The 23,889-nt window shown below is 43.3% G+C and overlaps 1 protein-coding gene across 1 annotated transcript in view; it reads left to right on the top strand.

Annotated features, from left to right (window-relative positions):
• Positions 1-16,116: 16,116 nt before the first annotated feature.
• Positions 16,117-23,889, top strand: part of mylkb (myosin light chain kinase b) — a 20,384-nt gene continuing 12,611 nt past the window's right edge. The window contains exons 1-7 of the mRNA XM_076296834.1: positions 16,117-16,184; positions 16,710-17,704; positions 19,877-19,993; positions 20,207-20,257; positions 22,387-22,437; positions 23,005-23,132; positions 23,548-23,704. Of these exons, the coding sequence (XP_076152949.1) occupies positions 16,132-16,184; positions 16,710-17,704; positions 19,877-19,993; positions 20,207-20,257; positions 22,387-22,437; positions 23,005-23,132; positions 23,548-23,704 (1,552 nt within the window). The 5' untranslated portion in view covers positions 16,117-16,131. The remainder of the gene's footprint in view (positions 16,185-16,709; positions 17,705-19,876; positions 19,994-20,206; positions 20,258-22,386; positions 22,438-23,004; positions 23,133-23,547; positions 23,705-23,889) is intronic.

Below are 23,889 nucleotides of genomic sequence, written 5' to 3'. Positions count from 1 at the left end.
CGAGCTGATCGGCTGACTGGCCGTTCAGTAAGCAGTGCTGTGATTGGCTGTTTTGGGAAAATTTGTAAAAAAGTTTTGTACTTGTACATTCGTTTCGTACCCGTAGATCTGTTGTCTGTAGAAAACAGATGCGCACTTGCAAATGGAAAATCCGTGCGTGCAAATATCGTTCGCAAATTCACAAAAAAAAATTCTACACAGTGAGAAAACGGATTTGAAGATGTACAAACCATTTTTACATGCACAAAATATTTTTACAGATACAAATTATTTTTACATGTAGCCTACACAAATAATTTTTACGAGCACAAAATATTCTTACAAGCACAAAACTTTGGTACAGGTACAGAAAACTTTTGGCGAGAATGTTATACCATAGACAGACAAAATGCACTAAAAACGAAACGGCAGAGGCAGACTACACATTTGTCGTTTCATGACAAATTCCTTGTGTTGGTATAAGGCGGTGCATGGACATGACGTTTGATGGATCTACCGGATGGTAGGAGAGGATACGTTTTTTGGCATCATTCCCACATTATACATCCTCGACACCAAGACGTATTTGTAAACGTTTTGCACTATAAAATCATAAAAGTTATGGTGACGATTGAATAAAAATACCCACATGTAATTAAACTAATGCTACAATAGACTGCCGATTCCGAATTTTTTGTTATGAACAATGTCAAAACAGCTTCCTCACATTCAAGAACATTACACTATAGACTTGTTAACGTGTCAAGCATGGCACTTACCATCAGGGGCGGACCTGCCATTAGGCATGGTCAGGCAATTGCCTGGGGTCTCGGCCACCAGGGGGCCTCGTCATCCCCGTATCGTAGACTATTTCGGTTTTTTTTTATTTTTTATAAATGATCACCGCATCCAAACAATATATTCTAATCCATAATAAAAATATTTTGCTCATAAACTCATCATAAAATCAAATGACTGCAGGTCCGCTTTCTGTCACAATAGCAGCAACTAGCTATGAACTAGGTCTTGGTGAGGAGTGGAGTTGAGCGATTGACAGCAGCCATGAAACGTTTCCAGAGTGGAAGTGATAAAAGGGAAAAAAAAGCGAGGAGGAAGAATTTAGAAAGAAATTGCCTAAATTAACCAACTTTTTCCAGTCGAAGAATTCTTCCACGGAAGAAAGTAGGCTATTTTGGATAGCTCTTGTAGCCTACTACATATTCTTCTACTGATGATGATTATGATGTTGATCTAAGTGAAATAGTCGTGAGGGATCACTGTCTGCCGAAGTCCGCAATGGTGCTGTTGGTGCTTCTACGGACACCATTTCAGTAGCAGAAGCTTTGGGTGCAAACGAAACGTGAGTAGCCCTAACACAATACTTAGTTAGCACTAGGCTACAGTTATCAGTGACGACCCTGCGTTATGGCCAGACACCGTAGCCTAAGAAATGCAGAGCGAGTTGAAATCGTTAAAAAAAAAGGCCCTGTGCAAATTAAGAACTTTGAATTCCCCAAAAAGGCAGATAAACCACCCAGAAGAATCACATTTGAACATTATTACATGACCATGAAAAATTGAGAAAAAATAAACAGCAAATGGCTAGTTTATTCGGTCAGTGCAGACGCTCTTTATTGTTTTGGATGTCGGCTTTTTGCAAGATCGAACACCTCAGTTCGCACGCACACACTCACTCTCCCTCTCTCTCTTTCTCCCTCTCTTTTACACATAGCCTACACAGACAGACTCTCATACATAGCTACAAAGAGTATATTCACACACAGAGACCCCAAACCCCTAGCCTACTCTCTCTCATCTCTCTCTCTCTCACACACACACACACACACAGACCATTCATAATTGTAATACTTTCAAAGGTTTTTACTAATGTTTTTTGATTGTCATCTATGGCAATAAATATTTGTTGTATTTGAGTATGCCTCAGCGTCCCATTATTACAGAAAAAAGTGTGTTTTAGTTTTAGGGTTTTAGTGTGTGTGGGGGGGGGGGGGGGGGGGGGATCTTTTGCCTTGGGCCTCAAAGTGTCCAGGTCCGCCCCTGCTTACCATGAAACAGACTGAAAATAATACAGAGGATGATCATCTTCTATGAGTCAGCAAAGAAAGTGAAAGTATTGTTCGGCTAGATTGATTGCGTTGCAGGAGAGGTCTCCGCCCCTTTTTAATTGATGAGCTCAGGATCATCTTGCTAATTAGGCTACCAGACAGCACCAGCCCACGTTAGGCTATATATGCAGCTGATGGCATGGCTCCCAATTCACTCTAACTGTTGTGGAGAACCCACTTCTGGTAGGCTATAGTGTGAGCAGCAGGTTGCTTGGGCTGGTGCTGTCCTGTCGTGAGCCGAGGCGAGAGCAGGAACAACACATCAACTAAAGCATTAGGTATGGTGGGTACATCATTATGATTTATTTTTATTTATTATGATTTCTTAAGCATGATCATCATGATTACATGAATGTAAGGTTAAATTGCTTGAGTTCACCATGTCTGGCCCCTCAACTAAAGTGGTGAATAATGACATGTGTTCAGAGAAATGCCGTTTTGATAAAATCAGAATTTGAGCAGTAAAAGAAATAATCATGATCATGCTTAATAAATCATAAAAAAGTAATTCATAATTATGTTCCCACAGTACCTAATGCTTTAGATGATGTGCTTTTCATGTATGAGGTCATGAATAACAGACTATGAACTATGTCAATTCCTGGTGATTCATGAGATATTAAGGAATCAAGTAATACATAAATCATGAATTAATTCATGCATGAATTCATGATAATTCATGTACCCTTACCGTAAAGTGGTACCGAATTTCCAGTAATTTCCAGATCTTTTTTTATTTCCATGAGATGTAAACTATAAATCATCAAGGTAAGAATAATCATGATTAAAACATAAAATGAATATCTTCTTGATATTATTTTTTTAGATGCACCTGTATAAAATAGACATGGCACTTCATTTGCAGAACAGATCTATGTTGATTAACATCTAAAAAAGAAAACTCGCTTCACATTATCCTTAAGATCAACCGTATTATTCTGAGCAGGGCACTCTTTGGTCTCAGTCCGGCCACACAAAAGATTCCATCTCACATATCCATCTGTTTTTTATAGCCTACATTCATCACACGATGCACCCTTTCAGCTCTCCAAAGGGTTAGTGCTTGGCATCGACAGCACACAGTTATTCTCCTCATCCCATTTAGAGATCCAATACCTGGAAGAAAAAAAAAACACAAAAGTCTGTTAGAATGTTCTATTTCTTCACTGCTCTGTAGAAACCTAATGTGAGGTCACATGTGAAATCTCATTTATTGTTACAACTGTATGTATTTTATTTTATTAGAGTTTTTTGATAGAGATAGATATACAGACAGTATGCATAGACATATTAAAAACAGCTATCTGATGCAAGTATCATGGTGTTTATACTGTCGCTAATGCTAGTTTACAACATGTGTCCCTTTTATGACTAAGCAGTAAAAAAACACATGGGAGAGAGAGAGAGAGAGAGAGAGAGAGAGAGAGAGAGGAAGAGATAGACAGTAATAAAACAAAATAATAATTTTAAAGCAGAAGGGGGGGGGTATAACGCTTAGGCAAAAAAACAATATACACTGGGACTTACATCTGCTTCACACCACATGTATTGTGTTTGCATGGCAGCTGTGTTACCTGTGCATTTCCATTTTGTCGCCCATGTTAACAGGTTAGAGCATTCACAACTAACGTCTGCATGAGACCAGCATCTCAGCCACGGCTCAAGGTGTTCATGAAAATCTGTTCAGTGAAGTCAAGATGTTGAGCACAGGCAACACAGGTAACACATGCACAAAGCACACACAGCACACACAACGCACACACAGCATCGCCAGTGTGTGAACACACACTTACCCTCCAGTGAGTTCACTGCCATTCACCCACTGCCATTTGTCTTCAACTTTGCTCAATCCAATCCAGTATCCATGATAAACAACAAGGTAATAAATTGTGTGTTTATTCATAAAGTTCTGCACAAACAGGACACTATTTCAGTCAGGACAACTCTCGTCTAGTTACAGTTCACCAATTTTAGAGCACTGAGAAGCATACAAAAATTATCTTAGGCAGAATAGCTTAGTTTGGGAGACGGGCTTGTTGCTCAGTGGTATGCATTGTGTATCATAAACCCCACCCCCATAAACCCCACCTTACTTTTAGAAAAAGTCAGCAGCCAAAATTTTTCAAGCAAAAATATAATGGAAGAAAACAAATTCTACAATACCAAACAATTAACATAAATACAACACCCTCTACAACTGGATGTACCGCAGAGCGGTACAAAATATGACCGCCGCCCAGTCCATCACTATTTTTTCCACAAAAATAAGTCACTTTTGTCAAATTGTGTTCATTCCACTTTGTTCCTTTTTTGTGTTTGTAAGTGTGTGCAGAGTGTGTGGGTGTTTTTGTGTATAGTGTGCTTCTGTGTGTGTTTATTTAGTGTGTGTGCCTGCATGTCAGTTAGTTTTTTTTGTGTGTGTTTTTTTGTGTGTGTGTTTGTGTGTGTGTGTGTGTGTTTGTGTATGTAGGTGTGTTTGTATGTGTGGGTGCATGTGTGTGAGTGTGTGTGTGTATGTGTGTTTATGTGTGCGTGTTTGTGCGTGTCGTGTGTGTGCATGTATGTGTGTGTGCATGTGTAGTGTGCTATTCAACCACTTTACCAATAACCTAGCCCATCTGTTACAATAATGCATGCAGAACTGGTTCCTTCCTTCAAAATACTGTAGGGGAACAATGTTAACAAACATCAAATGTAAAGTATATACTGTATAAGACCAAGAACAGATCTGTAAGACCAACATACAAAAAAAAGGTGGTCCTCCTAGGCCCTACGGTTCTCGAGATATTCACAGAAAACTGTGTCCGGCCACCTACAGGCCAGTTGGTGTACAGTAACATAAATTATTTTATTGTATGGCCCCCCATGAACGGAATTCCACAAAACTTGGCATGCATTCAGAGGGTGTCATAATGATCCTACACTTCCATTTTTGTGCACATTTTTCCATTTTTGTGCAGTTTTGACCATGTCAGGTTACAGATACCTGCGATTACAACACCTCATTTTTACTTTTTACTTTTTAACAAGGTGGCGCTATACAGGAAATGAGTGGTTATGGAATGGGTTGACATGGCCCATTAAGATCAACATACAAAAAAGGTGGTCCTCCTAAAACCTAAAGTTCTCGAGATATTCACAGAAAACTGTGTCCGCCCTACTCTCCTTTCGGGGGGTCCAGTCCAGCGGGGGGGGGGGGGGGGGGGGGCTACAGATCAAAACGAAAAACAATGGTTCCATGCTATGCTTGTGGGGCTACATGCCCACCAAGTTTCGTGCACCCCGGTCTTTCAGTGTCCCGGGAATCCTTGATGGAAAATTGCTCATGCGGAAAAAAAAGGGAAAAAAAACATTCTGACTAAACCTGCGCGGTGGTCATAATTATTGTAAAGATGAGTAAAAAGTAAGAAATGTAAGAAATCTGTTGGTCAATTAGCAGTAACACAATACCAACATGCACAATCATGTTCAGTGCATCGCTGCAAGACCTAACACGCTCACTGATTTCACGCTACGGAACTAAACGCAGCAGCTAGGGTTCTCATGAAAACAAAAAGAACTGACCACAATACTCCAATTTGTTAAATCCCTGCACTGGCTTCCAGTAAGTCACAGAATTGACTTTAAGGCACTACTGCTTGTTTATAAATCAGTAAATCAGAATCAGTATCAGAATCAGTTTTTATTGGCCAAGTATTACATATACAAGGAATTTGACTTTGGTAGATGTTAAACTCTCTGTACATTCAACAAATAGACATTTAGTAGTACAAATAGAGTAGTAAAACATTTAATATACAATAGTAATAAAGACACATACTGTACAATATAGACAATAATATACATGTAGTCACATATCAACATATTAACATAATATACAAAATACAATATACAATAAGGCATAGTATCAAGACAAGTGCACATGGAGTGGAGTGGATATAAAGTGCAGAAGTAATTGTGCTGTATGTAATGTGAGTGTAGTGGGTGAATAGCCAAAGAGGGGATGACCCCTGTAGTTGTCACTGTTGTCTTACAGGTTACCCACCAGTGGCTCAACTGATCAGCCAGTACTGATGGTTTACAAGTGAAGCACAGATGCAGAGTCAGGACGACAAGAGAGAGAGAGAGTTACAAGTACGAGTACATGTACTTGAGAAGAACAGAAACAAAGGAATAGCGTAACAGAGTTCGGGCTAAGCCTTCTCAGATTCAAGACTCAGCAAGAGTCAACACAAAAATAGCCTTTTAAAATTTAGTACAACCAATAAGAGACGAGACAACAGAAGTGACAAAAGGTGAGTGAAAATTAATATGCTCTTGTATTCTGAATAAAGTTCTTATATTCCTTGCACACCTTGGGAATGGGTACGCGTACGCTCTTGTACTACGTACGTGTAAACCAGTCTGAATACCCTCTTGTATTCCTGGGTGCTTAAACAAGCTCTGCTTGTAGAGAGAAAAAGATTCAGAGACACACCAAAATATGTTGTACAACAACAGCAGTGTTCTCAAAAGCTTCAAAGTGTATTACAGGAATCAACCAGTATAGCAGAATGACTGCTTTGCATGTATCAATATCATGGTTGACATTTGGGTGTGTCAACATGGAGAATATCAAAACTGAAGGACATTCTGTAATATGGAACAGGCTTCCATAGGTTCCCATAACTGAGGACAGAGTGTAGCCCTGCACTGATGTGAGTGCCGATGTGCAGGAAATTAGTGCAATTTTTCACTCCTACTGTAGTTTAAACTCTTATTTTTTCAAGCTACTAGTGGGCTACAGGGAGCTACCGCAGAAGTATCCAGACTGAGATTAAATCACAGTGAACACTTGCTGTCAATGTCTGCTCTGAGTTAACCATGCCGTGACCCTATACCGAAAGCAAATTCCACTCACCTCTGTAATGTAGTAATTCAACATCATTCAGAGGTCACAGTTATTGCCGTTGGCACTGAAAACCAGAAGACTGGTTATGAAGATATAACTTCATCACTTTGTAGGCTGTAAAAGTGGGCCTATTATGAAACAACAGTGGAGAAAATTTAAGAATTGTCAATGTAGCAAAAGGAAAGTGTTATTATTAAATTATTTTGATTAAGAAAAACATGTATGTCTTGATAGCTAATAACGATCTTTATGTGAATTTTGGATATCACTTTATCAAAATGAATTGGGCTTTGACAGTTGAACACATAAAAAGTGTGTCTGTATTTTAACTGAGCTTATATTCAAGACATAGCCTGGTTTCTCTGGGGTTTCCGGACCCCTTCCTGGATCCCTAAGAATAATATTTCACACAGGACTTTTCATGACTGAATGGCCTCTTTGAGGAACACAGAGGTATTTTTGTCCACCTCAGTTTTTTGCTTTACTTCATCTTTGTTAGGTGTGTGAAGGTTAAAAGGTAGAGACCACATACAAAGAGAATTTCTGTCACAAAAAAAATCACCTTTTCTCTTTTCCCATACTGTCCGTGCTCTCAAAGTTTTGCGAGGCTGCAGCATCTGTGAAAACCTACAGGTCTCTTTTCATTCTTTGCTGTTCAGCCATAGCTGACTGTCTGAGGAACAAACAAGATTAAATTACATCTTTAATATCAGTCAGCTATAGCATCAGTCAGCTAACCCACACACAACGCTGCCCATATACTTCCTGAGATACACCATTCTGCAGCAGGAGAAGGTATGTGACCCAAAGTCTTTTCATGTTGAATGGTTGATATATCAAAGTCTTTTCACGTTGTATGGTTCTTATCTATAGCTTTTTTACTTCATGCAGGTATGCTGGCTTGATTGATTGTTTGAATATGTTTATTTTTCTTAGATGACTTAAGTGATTGAGAAGTATGTTGAACAATTATATTAAAAGATTGCCTAGCAAATTTGCTTTGGAGACAAAAGAGGCTCAAAATGACACTTGAAGCATGTAGAAATGAACATGAATTGAACCATTAGAATTCAGGTACTTGCAGTGTCACATGAAATTTTACATTAAGTCAGTAGTACTGAAGCATTTGTTATCCTCCTGGGAACCAAGAAAAAAAGTTTACAACAATTAATTTTTTTGTGTGATTTCCTTTCTATTTAGGATTAAAAAAACATCTTACAATTTTTATTTTTTTAAATTTATTTTTATTTTACATTTTATAGCATGTCCCCTGTGGTGGACAAAATGACCATTTTACTATGAAAAGGTAGCCATGAAAATAGACAAAAATGGACAAATTATGCTTTTAGTGGTATTAAATTAGGGCTAAACTTAACCAAATATAAGGGGAAATGTTATCCCTTATTTGCCTTTTTGGACGGTTGTATTTCTTTTTTCTGGATTGTTCATTTCATTTTCATGTTTTTCTTTCATCTGCGATAATTCATTTTTAAGTCTTACTCTTCCTCGCTATCTTCTTGAGGCACAGGTTCATAGTCCTCATCTCTGTTTCACTCACTCATCACCTGAGAGCTCCAAATCTGACCCCCCCTCATTCATCCTATACAAATGATCTCCTAAATATTTCGGTCCTGGTGTCCATTATAATGGACATTCATAAAGTCACTATTATTTCAAAATGTAAATAACTTAACTTCTTTCAAAATGAATCATATGATTCCTGACATTTTCATTAACAAGACCATATATTGCCATCATAATGAATGCTTAATAAGAAGACACTATTTGACTTATCTCTCCTCCTTCCATAAAATGTGCTTGTTTTGATGTCAACCATTTTTGAGAACCAGGAAGAGGAGGTTCCCAGCAACCCAGCCAATCACATGATATATCATTAGAAAGCCCAGTCCTCTTTAAAAGACCACAGGAATTGATAGAATAGCTCAAAGGGGTAAAGGGGTATGCTTCTAGAACTTATGTCCACTACAGAGGACATAGGTCTATGGATTGGTTCTCAGGAGGACCCACTACACAGTGTGCATTAATCTGTAATTCTTTAAGGAGACACTAGGAAGGATACAATCAAGTGCTTTGTTGAATGTTACATTTACATCACAATAGGCAGTGGAATTCCTTTATTTCGATACACAAAATACAGGCCTATTTCACTGAATTTCATTTCTGTGAGCCATTCTCAGGTTCTGGGATGATAGCAATAGTTCCAGCATGGCAGGTGATATCATTCCAGAATTCCTGCTGTCATGATAGTGTCCAGGAGTACCTCTTAAAACTGTTGGTCATGTGGCCATGACGATGACCCCTGATGATAATTTTTGTGTGGAGGCCAATGTGCATTACCTTCACAGCTGGGAAGTATGGAGCTTGTGGTACATAAATGGGATTCTGTATGGTAACAGAATATTACATAGAAAATAGAACCTGTGCTGACACACCCACTGTACATGTGGTTTCCTACACCGTATCTAACATGATTCAAAATGTTTTTTTACAGACAGTGGAACTTCAAAAGCTTACATGCTTTTGTCTTGTACATTACAGAGTGACTCATTTTCTCTTGAGCCCAGCACTTGATATCCATCACAGAGCCTTTTAGGTCAGACTTTTTTTATGAGCCTCCAGATGTACAGTAGCAAAAGTTTTAGACATTTTTGAAAGTTGGAAGTTGGAAAGGCAGGAAGTTTTCAAAATTACATGAATAATTTTTTTGCATGTCAATTAACAGCATACATCAAACGGAACATATTTATTTCAGTGTTTTCTAAAAGTAACCCCGTAGGTGTCATTGCAAGATATTTTTTGTGTGTATCCAGAAAATGTGTGTAAATTGCATGCACAATCTAGTAAAATGAGACCACCATTTAGTACAACGACCACAAATATACCAAAATATCTTCCAATGACACCTCCTAGCCTCTGTAGAAAAGAGTCCTTTTGTCAATATAAATATAGCCATTCTTATTGACACAGTAATACAGAAGATAGAAAAAAAATGTTTACCTTGATTGGGAAACATTTCTCCTGAAGCACAGTTTTAAACAAACTGATCAACAGCATATATTTTATTTAAAGTGAGACCAGGTTTGTGTTATCATCCTCACTGTGTGTTAAAGAGAGAATAGATGTTAATTTACTGTGCTTTAGTCCGATTCAGAGAACTGAGGCCAGTCAAGTGGGTATAGAACATTTGTCCAAATGAATGAAGGGAAGCCCAAAGCCAAAGTCCACAATCAAGGTAAGAAAAGGGGTATTCATACATTTCTCTTGAAAAGGATTGTGCAAGTAAAACGTTAGACTTTTGAGTAAGTTGTGAGTAGGCTTGAGTTGCTGGACATAACATCTTACATGTTAAATTTGATCATTTGTATTGTATTCTGACCATTTTTACATATGATAAATATATTGTATATTTTCCATTATGGAAATGGATTTGGACCAGCTATGTAGTGATATGACCACTAGATGTCCTGCATCACCCAGCTTGGTTTTACCCAGGATTTTATCTTGGTTGGTCTGATATTAACTTATATTTCCACTCTATGCGTGTTTGTGTGTGTGTCTGTGTGTGTGTGTGTGTGTGTGTGTGTGTGTGTGTGTGTGTGTGTGTGTGTGTGTGTGTGTGTGTGTCTGTGTCTGTGTCTGTGTCTGTGTGTACTGTATGTCTGTGTGTATGTCTGTGTGTATGTGTAAGTCTTATCATTGCTACTTGTTCATGCTACATTCAAACACATACACAAAATTCATTTAATATATTCTAGTAGAACATAGCAATTTGCATACTCATTTCACATGCTGCAGCCAACTATCATAACTGACACTACATTACATTGCCTTTTTACAATGCCCTTGTTTTATTACCGCACAAATTCACATTGACTGAAGAAAGCCGTAGTTGGACACCACACCTCAGACAGAAAGCGGAGGTGGGAAGCAGGGGATTCTGGGAAGACACTTGATTGATCTGGGGGTCCGTGCCTGGGCTTGGACTTATATGGTTTTCATGTCAAAGGAGGGAAGACCACACAGCATGTTTTATAAACACGGTCCGTCCGCAGGCCAGCCCTGCTCCGGGGATTCCACTCTGTCCTAATGCCCAGGCGACAGCAAGCACTGTCAGGCCCATTGTGTCATGGAACATTACAGATAGACAAATACACACACACACACACACACACACACATACACACCACACACAAATTCACATGTGCTTAGTGTTTGTGTGAAAGCTCATTTGACTGTATGTGTACCTTCATGTATATGCATGCGTGCATTCATTGAAACAAACCACGGGAACGTTAATGTTTTAAAGGAGAATTCCGGTGTGATATTAACCTAAAGTGTATTGAAACATGACACCGAGTGTGAACGTATGTCTCATAGCCCATCTCGGCTTGTCCCCTGCACTCCAAAATCTGGCGCTAGTTAGCCGATGCTACCAACAGCTTTTTCAATTGTGGTGCTTCTGCATCGGACTAGCCATGCAAATAAATAACTGTTTTACACCATTTACGAGGCTCAATGTATCTCCACACTTAACTGGTAGACTTCCGAGGGCCTTGACATTTAAAACGAGACATTGAGAACTTTGAAAAAGCACTGGTAGTTTACTTACAAGACGATTTATACAGACAGTATCTTCACGAAGTTTAGCGTTTGCAGCCATCTTGAATTTAGTCACGATAAGTCGAGCTACGAGTAAGAATGAACAGGTATGATAAGGGATCAGATTCCAAAAATAATTCAGTGGAAATGCATGGATTCCAGTTGCTGCTACTGGAAGAAACTGGAATCCATGCATTTCCACTGAATTATTTTTCGTCTTGTAAGTAAACTACCAGTGCTTTTTCAAAGTTCTCAATGTCTCGTTTTAAATGTCAGGGCCCTCGGAAGTCTACCAATAAAGTGTGGAGATACATTGAGCCTCGTAAATGGTGTAAAACAGTGATTTATTTGCATGGCTAGCCCGATGCCGAAGCACCACAATTGAAAAAGCTGTTGGTAGCATCGGCTAACTAGCGCCAGATTTTGGAGTGCAGGGGACAAGCCGAGATGGGCTATGAGACATACGTTCACACTCGGTATCATGTTTCAATACACTTTAGGTCAATATCACACCGGAATTCTCCTTTAATGGGCAGCTCCAGTTTATGATTTAAAACTCTTTTGGATAACAGAGTGAACCAACACCAGATATTTATAGACCAACACCAGATTTTTTTATGAAACCGTGTGGACTTGACTTACTAGTGTCTGGGTTGCTCGATGGGGTTTTAAGCCCCCACCGTTGACTTAAACGCAGCGCTGTGACTGTCGACTTCAAGGCTCCTAACTTTAACCTTTTTTTTTTTTTTAAGTTTATTTTTTTGGCCTTTTTATGCCTTTAATGATAGTGACAGTGGAGAGTGACAGGAAGTGAATGGGGTAGAGAGAGCAGGGGTGGGATCCGGAAAGGACCACGGGACGGGAACCGAACCCGGGTCGCCGGTGCACGGTGCAGGCGCCCCAGCCAGTTGCGCCACGGCTGGGGCCACTTTAACCTTAACTCTAACCCTAACCCTAGCCTAACCCTAGTGCCTTCCATGCAGCGCTGCCTGGAAGACAACGTTGGGGGCTTGAAACACCAAAAACCGTCTTGGTCTCAGCAGATGTCTCTAAAGTCCTCAGTGATGGATCTGAGTCTGTGACTACGCCTCCTGGTGGTGGATCCAGGACTGCAGGCGCGCCAGTCCTGCTGAGCGGTCTGGAGGATCAGACAGTGATGGACGGCAGCCTCGCAAGGATGACCGTGGACGTAACAGGTCAGTCAGTCGATGTGAGACTTACACGAGCAACCCAGAGCAAAAAATTAAATCATATTTACGGGATATTAATAGGTATCCGCAGGGTTTGTGTATGGAAGAGTGTGTAGTACTTTATACATATCACCTTATATACTGTATAGAGTCACCTCTATATATAGGTAGACTTGCACACACACACTCACAAAAACTATAAACAAACCTTATCTCTTCCCCATGTACACATGAACGAACAAAATGTCCACAGAGGCACACAAACACACATGGGCACACAGACAGACAGTCACGCACACACACATACACACACACATACACACACACACACACACACACACACACACACACACACATACACGTACGCACACACACACACACACATACACACACACACACACACACACACACACACTTCACACATTTTTTACTGGCCCATCATGCAGCTGTAATCAGATCTAACAGGTTAACAGGCTCTGCTCCACCTCTCCTCTGTTCTAGGACATTCCATTCATATTTGGTGCAGTCAGTTGCTCCTCATTTTGCCTGTTATATCTGGCCAAGGAGAAACAAGTGTGTATGGGTGGCAACAGTGCCAGTGATACTAGTGACTAGTTTCCCCAGGATATACTTATAACCATGACATGCTTTTTTTAGGATTTTAAAATACTAAGAAATATTTACTGTTTGTGAAAGTATGAGTGAACATTCTGTGTGACACCTGAGAAATGTTTTTTTTTTATTGTGTACTTCATTGAGACACGTGAACAAACAAATGAACCAAACATATAAAGATAATATGTTTACAGTTGATTGTATATAACCATTTAATGTATCACTCAGGTGATCCTAAGCCCAGTGTCTTTTGGTTGCATAATGGGAAAGAGATCATGGAGTCGGAGGACTTTCAATTCAGACGAAATGGGAATGAATGCCAACTCTGCATTCAGGATGTCTTCCCAGAAGATTCTGGGAAATACATATTTGTGGCCTGGAACCATAAAGGTGTTGTGAGAACTGAAGCAAAGCTCCAAGTGCAAGGTAACACACACACACACACACACACACATTTAAACAGCAAAGCATGTACATGCATTAAACTACCACGTATAGACAACTGTGCCACAGTAGAGTTTCATTTGTAGTTTCCTCAGCCTGGAGTTCCTGATAGATAGCGACAAACTGGTCCAACGGTTCCATCGTATTATGGAAAGCAATCACTTACACAGAACCCAGTAGAAGAAAAGAGAAATATAGATAATATATAGATGACATATAGAGAAAATAGCCATGAATGCTCTCGGAGACTTGGGCGATACTGTGAGTGTGAGCACCTGAAAGGGCACGTGAGTGAGCTGCATGAGTTCTGTGGTCTGACTGGCCAGGAGACTGCGGCTTGTCTGGGTGTCTTTGCATAACTGACTAAGAGTGTGTACATAAATGACAGTGAGGAATGGGCCGTCCCCTGCCTGTATTTGCATCTGCTGGGTGTCTGGTTAATGTTTCAGCCTTGCTGCGAATGCTGATGACGCTCCAGAGAAGACCGGCCGACTCTCTCTCTCTCTCTCTCTCTCTCTCTCTCTCTCTCTCTCTCCTTCCCTCTCTCTCTCTCTCTCTCTCTCTCTCTCTCTCTCTCTCTCTCTCTCTCTCTCTCTCTCTCTCAGCGTGAGCTAGTGCAATGACCACGACTATCGGGTCGTGTTTTTTAAAGTTGAGCAGAAACCCCCCCTGCCAGTAACAAGGGAATCCCTCCCCATCAATTCATTTAAAAAAATAAATTCTCCAAGTCACTGACCTTCAGAGGGACTCTGCTGTGTTCCAGAGCCTGCGGGTGGCACGCGGCCATGGTTAATCATCCGGCCGAAGCCCGTGGTGACGGCGGTCCCGGGCCGGCACGTCCTCATCTCCTGCGCCATCGCCGGGGACCCATTCCCAGAGTTCCGCTGGGCGAAAGATGGAGTGGACTTGGCGTCTGGAGGGGAGCTGAGGCTGGTTCAGAAGAGGAACGTCGTCTCACTGCTCATCAGGAGAGTCGCATCACACCATGCAGGACAGTATCACATCAGGCTTAGGTATCCCATCATGACAGGTTATACCACACCAGCCCCCACAGGTAGTCCCATCAAAGTGAACGTGATGCTTAACCCTTCCATAGAAGCACTGTGCGTGCCTCAGTCACAGATCACACCTTTCCAGAGAGCTTACAAAACCTTTTACACTAATCCTACTTCACAAAGAGTAGGTTTACCTTGATGGTGTGTGTGTGTGTATGTGTGTGTGTGTGTGTGTGTGTGTGTGTGTGTGTGTGTGTGTGAGTGAGTTTGTGTGAGTGAGTGTGTGTGAGTGTGTGTGTGTGAGTGTGCATGTTACCTTTGCCTAATCCATGAATAATAAGATGTACCCAGTCTTTTTATTCAACTCGTGTGAGCAAAGGAGTGAAACATTTTGTCCCAATTTGCATTATCATATTTGGTTGATTAAAAGCCCCTACTCTGACAGAGTAGTTGGCTGGGGTATGTTATGGTTCATTTCCATTCTAATCCATGTTTATTGTTATTGTTGGAACATACCAAGTCCCTTCAACCCATGTGGGAAATTAGCTGTGGTATTTTTTATTATTTTTTTGGTTGTGTTTTTCCCCTTGGAAAATCACTTACTGTTAGACGCAAGAATAACAGTGCCAAGCTATTAAATCTAAGTGAGACACTTGTGTTGTGTCCTCCCCTAACTCTCCTGTACACAGACACACATACAGAAACACAGGCAGCACACACACACATACACACACACACACACACACACACACAAACACACATACACACACGCTCGTACAGATACCGGCTGTGAGAATAGCAGAGATGTTTATTTCCATATAAGGAAGTACATGTAACATTTTAACATAAACTGTGGTAGACATGCGACTTAGCCCTGATTGGTAGGATGCCTTTGCGAGACGGGCCAATAAGGGACTGTGACTGAGAGGTCAAAAGGTTAGGCACGTCCAAATAAACACCCACTGAAAATCCAGAGCCCTTTTCGCGCTGGTTTCTGTCCAAGTGCAGGGAGAACAGGACTTAAGAAACGCTGAGAAACCTTCAAACCTTTCTCCCTCCCTCCCTCCCTCTCTCTCTCTCTCTCTCTCTCTCACTCTCTCTCACTCTCTCCCTTCCTCTCTCTTTCTTTCTCTCTTCCTCAGTATTCCTACCTCCTTCACCACCCTCACCCCCAAACCCCCTCTCTGTTTCCCCCCATCCCTTCTTCCCTTTCATTCCTGTCCATCTCTATCTCCGTCAGGAACTCTGTTGGCCAGTCCAGCTGCACGGTCATGCTGTCCATCCGCCAAGCGCCGGACCTTTGCAACAGAGGCCCACCTCTTCAGTAAGTGTCCCCTCACGGCCAGTCCCCTTTACCCCTGTGTTTGTCCTGTGGGACACCCCAAACTCCCTCCCCCTCCCCTTTCCCCCAGTCCTTCCCGACCCCCATTTTCCCCTAAAGCAGCCTCGGCCCGGAGCGCAGTCCCCTTTCCGAAGCCCAAGCCGAGGGCCTTCAGTCGGGACGTGTTTCCCAAATAAGGCCACGGGAGTCACCAGTGATGCCATGCAGCCGTGATATGTGTCCCTGTCTCCAATTAGCCTATTATAGAATAGAGGGCCGAGGTTTTAAACAATCCCTCTTTCTCTCTCTCCCCCTCCCCCTTCCCTCTGTGTCTTGCTCTTTTTTCTCTCCTCTTCTCTCTCTCTTTCTTTTTTCCCCCTCTCTCTTTCTCCAACTAGCCTGTTAACTCTCTCTTTATCACTCAATCGCCCTCCTTCCAGTGCTGTATCTCATCTCTCTCTTTCTCTCTCTCTCTCACTCCCTCCTCCCCTCTCTCTCTCTCTCCTCCTCCTCCCTCCCCTCTCTCAGCTCCGGAGGGGTTTCGGTGGGAGTTGGACTCGCGGACAGGACCGTGAGAGTCAGTGAGCCTGAGAGCTGCAGAGGGAGCAGGACCTCCAGTCAGCCCCAGCAAGCCCGCCACCAGCCCCAGCAGCAGCAGGCAGAGCGGGACTCTAGCAGCCACCTCCAGGTCCACACATCCCCCCCAGGGCACCAGGACCTCCACAGCCCCAGGCCCCTGCTAAGGAGGCGCGTGCACACCAGGCAGTGCAGCGAAGAGCAGGTCCGCGAGCATCAGCCCAAGCAGTGGGACTTCCGCTCGCTGCTCATACACTGCCACGCCACAAAATCAGAGGTAAACACAGACGCAGCCCACAGCTGCCACCAGCAATACCACTACGCGCAGGACGTCTGTCGGGAACAGGAGCCCAAGGACGCCACCATGAGCATGGACTTCAGGTCCCAGCTGAAGAAGTCAGGGGTGCGGCCCAGTCCCATTCCAAAGGCTGAGGCCCCCGCGCCCGTGAAGGACTTCAGGGCGATGTTGGGGAAGAAGGGGGGCGACTCCCCCAAAGCGGGCCCGGCCGGTAGCGGGCCCGGCGACTTCAGGGCGATGCTGAAGAAGCCGGCCCCTGGCGCCGAGAAGAACGACGCCAAGGACCAGACCCCGACGCCCAAAGCCCCGGTGGCCAAGGACAAGCAGAACGGCATCAATGGCGTGCCGGAGAAGAAGGACACACCGGTGCCGGAGAAGAAGGGGACGGCGGCGGCACCAGCCCCGGAGAAGAAGCCAAGCGCCGCGGACGCGGACAAGAAGCCGGTGGCAAGCGCCGCGCCGGAGAAGAAGCCGGCCCCTGCGGGAAAGCAGCCCAACTTCACCCAGACGCCCAGCGACGTCAGCGTGGTGGAGGGCCAGCGGCTGCAACTGCAGTGTGAGGTGACCTCTGACCCCGCCGCCACCATCACTTGGTCATTAGACGGCAAAGTCATCAAGCCTTCCAAATTCATTGTGCTATCTCAGGAAGGTGAGTGATTATTGCCCATATCGACCGAACAACATGATTGCAAATGTATAAATCATTCACAATCAAATGGGTTGGGTAAAAAATAGGTTTTGTTATGTTGTGTTTTGTTTTGATTTCTTCAAAAATGCTTCAGGCCATAGTACAGTGCTCTTTCCAGGGGTAATTTGTATGGCATTGAGAGGAATTTGCTCAAACACAGGAAATCCTACTTTGATAAGCTTGTTGCCTGCTGTTATGCGGCGCACTTAAACAGAGCAATTTGACGTTGTGTAACATTTCCCTCTGTGTGGTTCCCAGGGGCTTTCTTTGCACTGGGGTCTGTCTTGTAAAAGCTGATGGGTTTTAACTGTTCCTTTGGACAGCCCTGAAACAGTGGGAGTAGGGAGCTTTGACATAATATCAGCAGTAGTAGGTTTTATCCTCAGCTGATGAGTGGAGATTGTTGTCAAAGGGATTGTTTTTCCACAGAGCCAGGGAGCGGTTGCTGGCCAGTTGGGGTTGTTATTTCAGCACTTTGAGCTCACACAGCAGGGTCATTCGATCCAGTCTAGGGGTTACAGAATCACATACACGCACACCCTTATACAATCACAGGCACACAGTTATACGTGTGCACGCTTACACATATTCACACATCTCTCTCTCTCTCTCTCTCTCTCTCTCTCTCTCTCTTTCTCACAGACACACACAAACACACACACACATACACATAAACAAAGAGAGACATAACATTCCCAGCCTTCCCTACTGCCCCTGCTGACAGAAGAGGCTTTGGCTTTGCTGTGACCGACACAATTAGAAAGTTCTGTAATATCAGCGGAGGATCCCTCTGATATCTAAGGTAGCGGGGGATCCCTGGTTAATCCTCGGGATATGTGTGTAGACCAGCATGTGCTATACATATCAAATAAGCATCAGGAGTGCTTGTATCCCTGATGTACTAACTCTATGTGCACAGTAGTATCCATGCAAACTCACAATGAGCTGCTTTCAAATGATGATGATGATAATGATGATGATGATGAGGAGGACGATTACATTACATTACATTTGGCTGTCACATTTTTAGCCAAAGTGACTAACAACATGGTAAACAGTTTAAGCTTTTTAAAGCAATTCTCTCAATAATTCTAGGACAATTTAAGTCAAGTGTCAGTTCTAGTCAGGTGGTAAGTGCTAGGATCAGCAAGACCAGTGGTATGTAGTACTACATGGTTAGTGTGGGGTGCAAATGGGAGGTTTTCACCCAGTGGATGAAGAAATGAGCAGGATTAATGTCCTTCCTGTCCACACCGGTGTCTATTTACAGCCCACTGTCTAACACTGCCCTGTGCGCTATGTATGAAACGAGATGATGACACGAGTAAACAGAAAATCCATGTCACTGGGGCTCCATAGTGACACAAGGGAGAGAGTTCATGTTTAGGTTCGTTTTGTGTTAGCACACTCTGGAGAGCAGGAAACAGAGCAGGGAACAGACACTCTGTTCTAATATGCCAGGGTTATCAAGGAAGATTGACGCATGTTGAGAACACATCCTAGTGTACACATGGGAGCCTCTTAGGACTCCCATGTGTACACAAGGATGTAGGACTTAGAGTTGAAGGGTCCTTCCAGAAGGACACTTAAATTCAGCCAAACGCTCAGTGGACATGGGACAGTGGAATATCGGAGGATGAAACTATTTAGCATCTGCCAGCGAGCACATGGGCCTTGTCTTTTTTGGTGATTGCCATGATCGTGATGTGGTGATAGTAGCAATAATGTGAAGCAGATGTACTGCTAACAGCAGTAGGAATTGCACATATGCAGTGCAGGGAGACCGGAACTGCTGTTCTCAACTTCCTGCAATAGTAGAGCCAATGAGATTGCAGCAAACCAAGAGGCCCCACCTCTAGCTCATTTGTCAGCCTCACCTCAATGGCTGACTTAACCTATCATAAGACAGCTACAGGGATCCTCTGATGGTTCTAGTTGACATTTTCTGCCAATTTTGGTTTGAAATGCATGCGACAATATTCAGCATCTACAAGAACCAAATCCATAGATGTTCTGTGCCTTAGTTGGTTTATGCCTACTCCGGTCCTTTGTTTTCTGATTTGTAGCACTCCGTTTGGACTGTTTCCTGACGAATTAACTACCTATTGTGTGTTATGTCTGTTACCCTTTCAGGAGGCAAGTGTTCTTTCACCATTGACAAGGCTTTGCCAGAGGATGCTGGCCGATACACGTGTAAAGCCGAGAATGCAGCAGGGAAAGCGGAGTGCTCCTGCAAAGTCATGATCTCTGGTGAGTCTTTCCAGAACCACCACCACACCCCCCCTCTCTCTCTCTCTGTCTTCCTTCCAGAAAACCTCCCCTATAAGGCCACTGAACACTTCAGTTTGATATCCAGCGTCTGTGCAAGAGTGCTTGGCAATGCAATCGTGCAGTTTTGCAAAGCAGCCTGATCTTTTGCTAATTCAGCTAACATTTATCTTTTTATTTGTTTGTGTCATCTAGAACCCTCAGATGCCGCCTCTGGAGACAAGAAGTCTGCACCTACAACAGAGAGTGAGTCTTCACACAACATTCTGTCTCCACAAAGTCCATTGTATTCCATAAAAGGGAACTACCTGCGAATGAATAGTTCAGCATGCATGACATCACAGTCGTTAAATGAATTTACCACAGAATTAGCCAATCAGCTTTCTCCTCACGTCTATGTAACAAATGTCACTTTAAGCCAAACTTTAGCTCCCTCTTATCTGATGAATACTGAGCCCCCTTCATTAGAGGAAAAAAGGTTCCGCTCTGTAAATTTTCACCGGCTGAACAGTTCTCTGCCTGGTTAATCTCTGCACGCCATGAGGCGTAATTTAAAGGGTATCTGGGTGGGATTACAGGGGGTTTAGATGACTCTCTTTGCTATCAGACACACCTCTGTGCTCCCTTCAAAGGCTTTTGCTCAGTACTCCAATTCTAGGAGGGTTGCAGGCTGTATATGGACGGATTTGTGGGGGCTTCAGGGCTCAGTCCTCCTTCCAAGCTGTTTGATGGGGGGCCCCCCCTGAGATTTCAGGATTTTATGCTCCAAAAGTTACAACATGGATGCCACTGCTGACCCATCTCTGAAGGCATGTGCTGTGGTCACCCCCCCCCCCCCCCTGTCCCTTCACTTCCTGAGTGAGTTCTCTGCTCACCAGTGCTGGCTGTTTTGGTTTTTTTTGCCAATGGACTACAATTTCCCATAAGCCTTTGGGGTCATGTGAGCCACCTTGGTCTTGTCAAAGAGTCAAAGGCCTGTGTTGTTAGTCAGCTGAGCTGAGTTTATGCTCAGGACCAGGGCAGACATGAGGCTTCACTCTTAATAAAAGTCTGTCACCTGAGAGTTTGAGCCGGGATATAACCCAGTGGCATGCTGTACCGAGTTCCTGGTGGCCGGGATTTGTGGCAGTATTTTGGACACTTGGTGTCACCGTAGCTGGCAGCAGCTGGATTGGGTTGGGTGTTTGTGTTGGGGGTTGGTGGTGTACACTTGTGAGGTGATGGGGGCTGTGGAGGTGGTCTTTCCGTCTGTTTGTCTACACCCTCACTCAGTTCCATTCCATGACATCCAAGATATTAATCTGCAAGTATTAAAGGGTCGCAGTAAATGCATGGGAGGGGGCATGATATTTTGGAACATTGACCAACAGTTTTATCCAATGGATCCTTGACTCCCACACACCACCGTGAAACATCTAGAGTTTCACAGGCATAACAATGTCAACATGTGAGGGGAGAGAGGAGGAGGAGGAAAGACAAACGAGTGCTACTCTTTCATGTGCTGGAAATCAAAGCAGTGCAAAAGAGAACAGGAGAGGAGGAAGACCATAACTAAGAGAAATGGAGGAGGAGGGGGGGAGGAGGAGGGTTTTATTGACTAGGGGGAGCGGGGAGGAAAATGGCCTAAAATGGCCCAGTGCTCGAGCAGCAGAAGAGCAGAGGCAGGGCCTCCCCACTGGAGTCTGGAGAGAGAGAGAGAGAGAGAGAGAGGGCTCTGGGTGTACGTGCCTCTGCATTGTTTAATGACGGCTATCGACTGATAGAATAAATACTGAAGAAGAGAATGGAGGAGAGGAAGATGGAGGGAGGGGGGTGCAATGAGGATGAGAAAGGAGCGAGTGGGAAAAAAAGAGAAAAGAGAGAGAGAGAGAGAGAGAGAGAGAGTGAGAGTGCAGGACATTTCCTGGATCGTTTTCGGGGGTCTATTTATAGCATGTCCATAAAAGGGGAATTCCAGCATCCAGCGTCCGCGAGGCAGGCCCTCAGTTTGGGACGTGGTAGGGAGTGAGCTTCCCTTCCCTTCTCTGGTGCTTCTGCATGCTCTCTCCCATACACCCACATCATTCACATGTATAAATACATCTGCCCTGTAAAGTTATATTCCATCATTGCCAGAGTATTTTTCAAAACCGTGAGTGTGTGTCTGGCCCATGTGTTTCTGTTAATCAGTCTAAAATAATAGTGAATTTCTCTTCAACTCCAACCAGCTCTAACTAGAAGCCAATTCCCAAAAACATAACTTTGAAGAAGACTTTCAGATGTAGGAAGGGCTGTTTTTTGTTTCCCACGTTAGTCCTGATTTTTTGCCACTATTCCAACCCATTGACTATGGCTCCTTGATATGTTTGTGTTTTCTGTACCTTGTATTTCTGTAGATGAGGCCCTTATAAAGAAGAAACAAGCCCCCAAATCTCCAACCAAACAGGGTAAGTCTTCGGCTTCTGAGAATATTCCAGGGAACAGTAAAATTAACAGCAGCCAAAAAGCAAGAGTAATTTACCAGGGAAACGCACTCCATCGGTCAAAACATAGGCCCCGTTGCCCTGTTGTACTGTCTGTGAGCTCCACTTATCGGTTGTGTAAATAAAGAGATGCTTTCCATTGACAGCATGGCCTGTGGATGTTTTGTACACTGGCTTTTTTCAGCAGGCAGAGCAACCACAGCAGCTGCTTACAGTATTCTTCTTGTGTAGGGCAATTTCACACAAAACGCCAACACAATGCCATGGTATGGTATGATGTGAATGATGATTACTTGAAATTTGAGCATTCACTCTTCTTGGTTGTAGTAGACCTTACATGAAAAACTTTTCACATAATCATTCGCATCATACAAAGACCATGGCATTTAGTTGGTGTTATGGACGTCACAGTTTTGCGTGGAATTGCCCTGTATCGGAATTTGTGTGTTTGTGTTTTAGTGTTTGTGTGTGTGTGTGTGTGTGTCCTCCACATGACCCCCCTCCATTCGCTCTCTCCTGTTATGCTCTCAGGCTCTGGTCCTCAGATCACCCAGTTCCCAGGTGACCTAAAGATCCTGGCTGGGAAGAAGGTGGACCTGCTGTGCAACTTCACAGGGGCCGGACCCATCACCTGCACCTGGATGAAGTTCAAGAAGCCGGTAAACAACCAAAAAAAAATTAGTCTGGCTGACCAAACACAACAACCTGGTAGAACATCAGTTGTCTGGGGCTCTAGCTCTAGCTGAAGTGATATTATTGAGCCTACCTTTAGAGACAGGGAGTCATAGCGTCTTGTTTTCCACATGCTTGTAATGAAATGTTCTATCTTGAGCATTATAATGACTAGACTAACCACGTTGAACTCACCACAAAATTCATTTTACTCATTTAAATGAAACATGTCTCAAGACTGGTTTATGTGGATGTACCTTTGATGTCTGACATAACGGTTTCTGAAAACAAGATCACCAAAAACTCCTCATGAATGTTGGTTCTGGTTTAATGGGAGATCAGGTGTTTGGTGAAGAACCAAGAAAATGAGATTTTGAAACCTTGGGGTCATTGTTGCTCCAGATCCAGTCAGGAAGTGGAGGCATCACCATAGAGACCACAGAGAACAGCAGTCAGCTGACCATCGTTGCAAGCGACCCAGACCACAGCGGCTGCTACATCTTGGAGCTGCAGAACAAGTTTGGCACCAAGCAGGCCTCCTGTAACCTCACTGTCGTAGGTATGCCTTGTGTGCACAGGCTCTCACACATGCAAGCATACACACACACACACACACACACACACAAACACACACACACCACACCACACACACACACACACACACACACACACACACACACACACACACACACAGGCACGCACCAGGGTTGTGTAAAATTCAGAACTGAATTGAGAATGACTCAT

This window comes from Alosa pseudoharengus, unplaced genomic scaffold, assembly GCF_046254945.1.
Source record: "Alosa pseudoharengus isolate Yale_2024_CS ecotype anadromous, Long Island Sound unplaced genomic scaffold, YU_APseudo_1.1 YU_APseudo_1.1_scf_20, whole genome shotgun sequence".
NCBI lineage: Eukaryota > Metazoa > Chordata > Actinopteri > Clupeiformes > Clupeidae > Alosa > Alosa pseudoharengus.
This window is presented reverse-complemented; position numbering and strand designations above follow the sequence as displayed.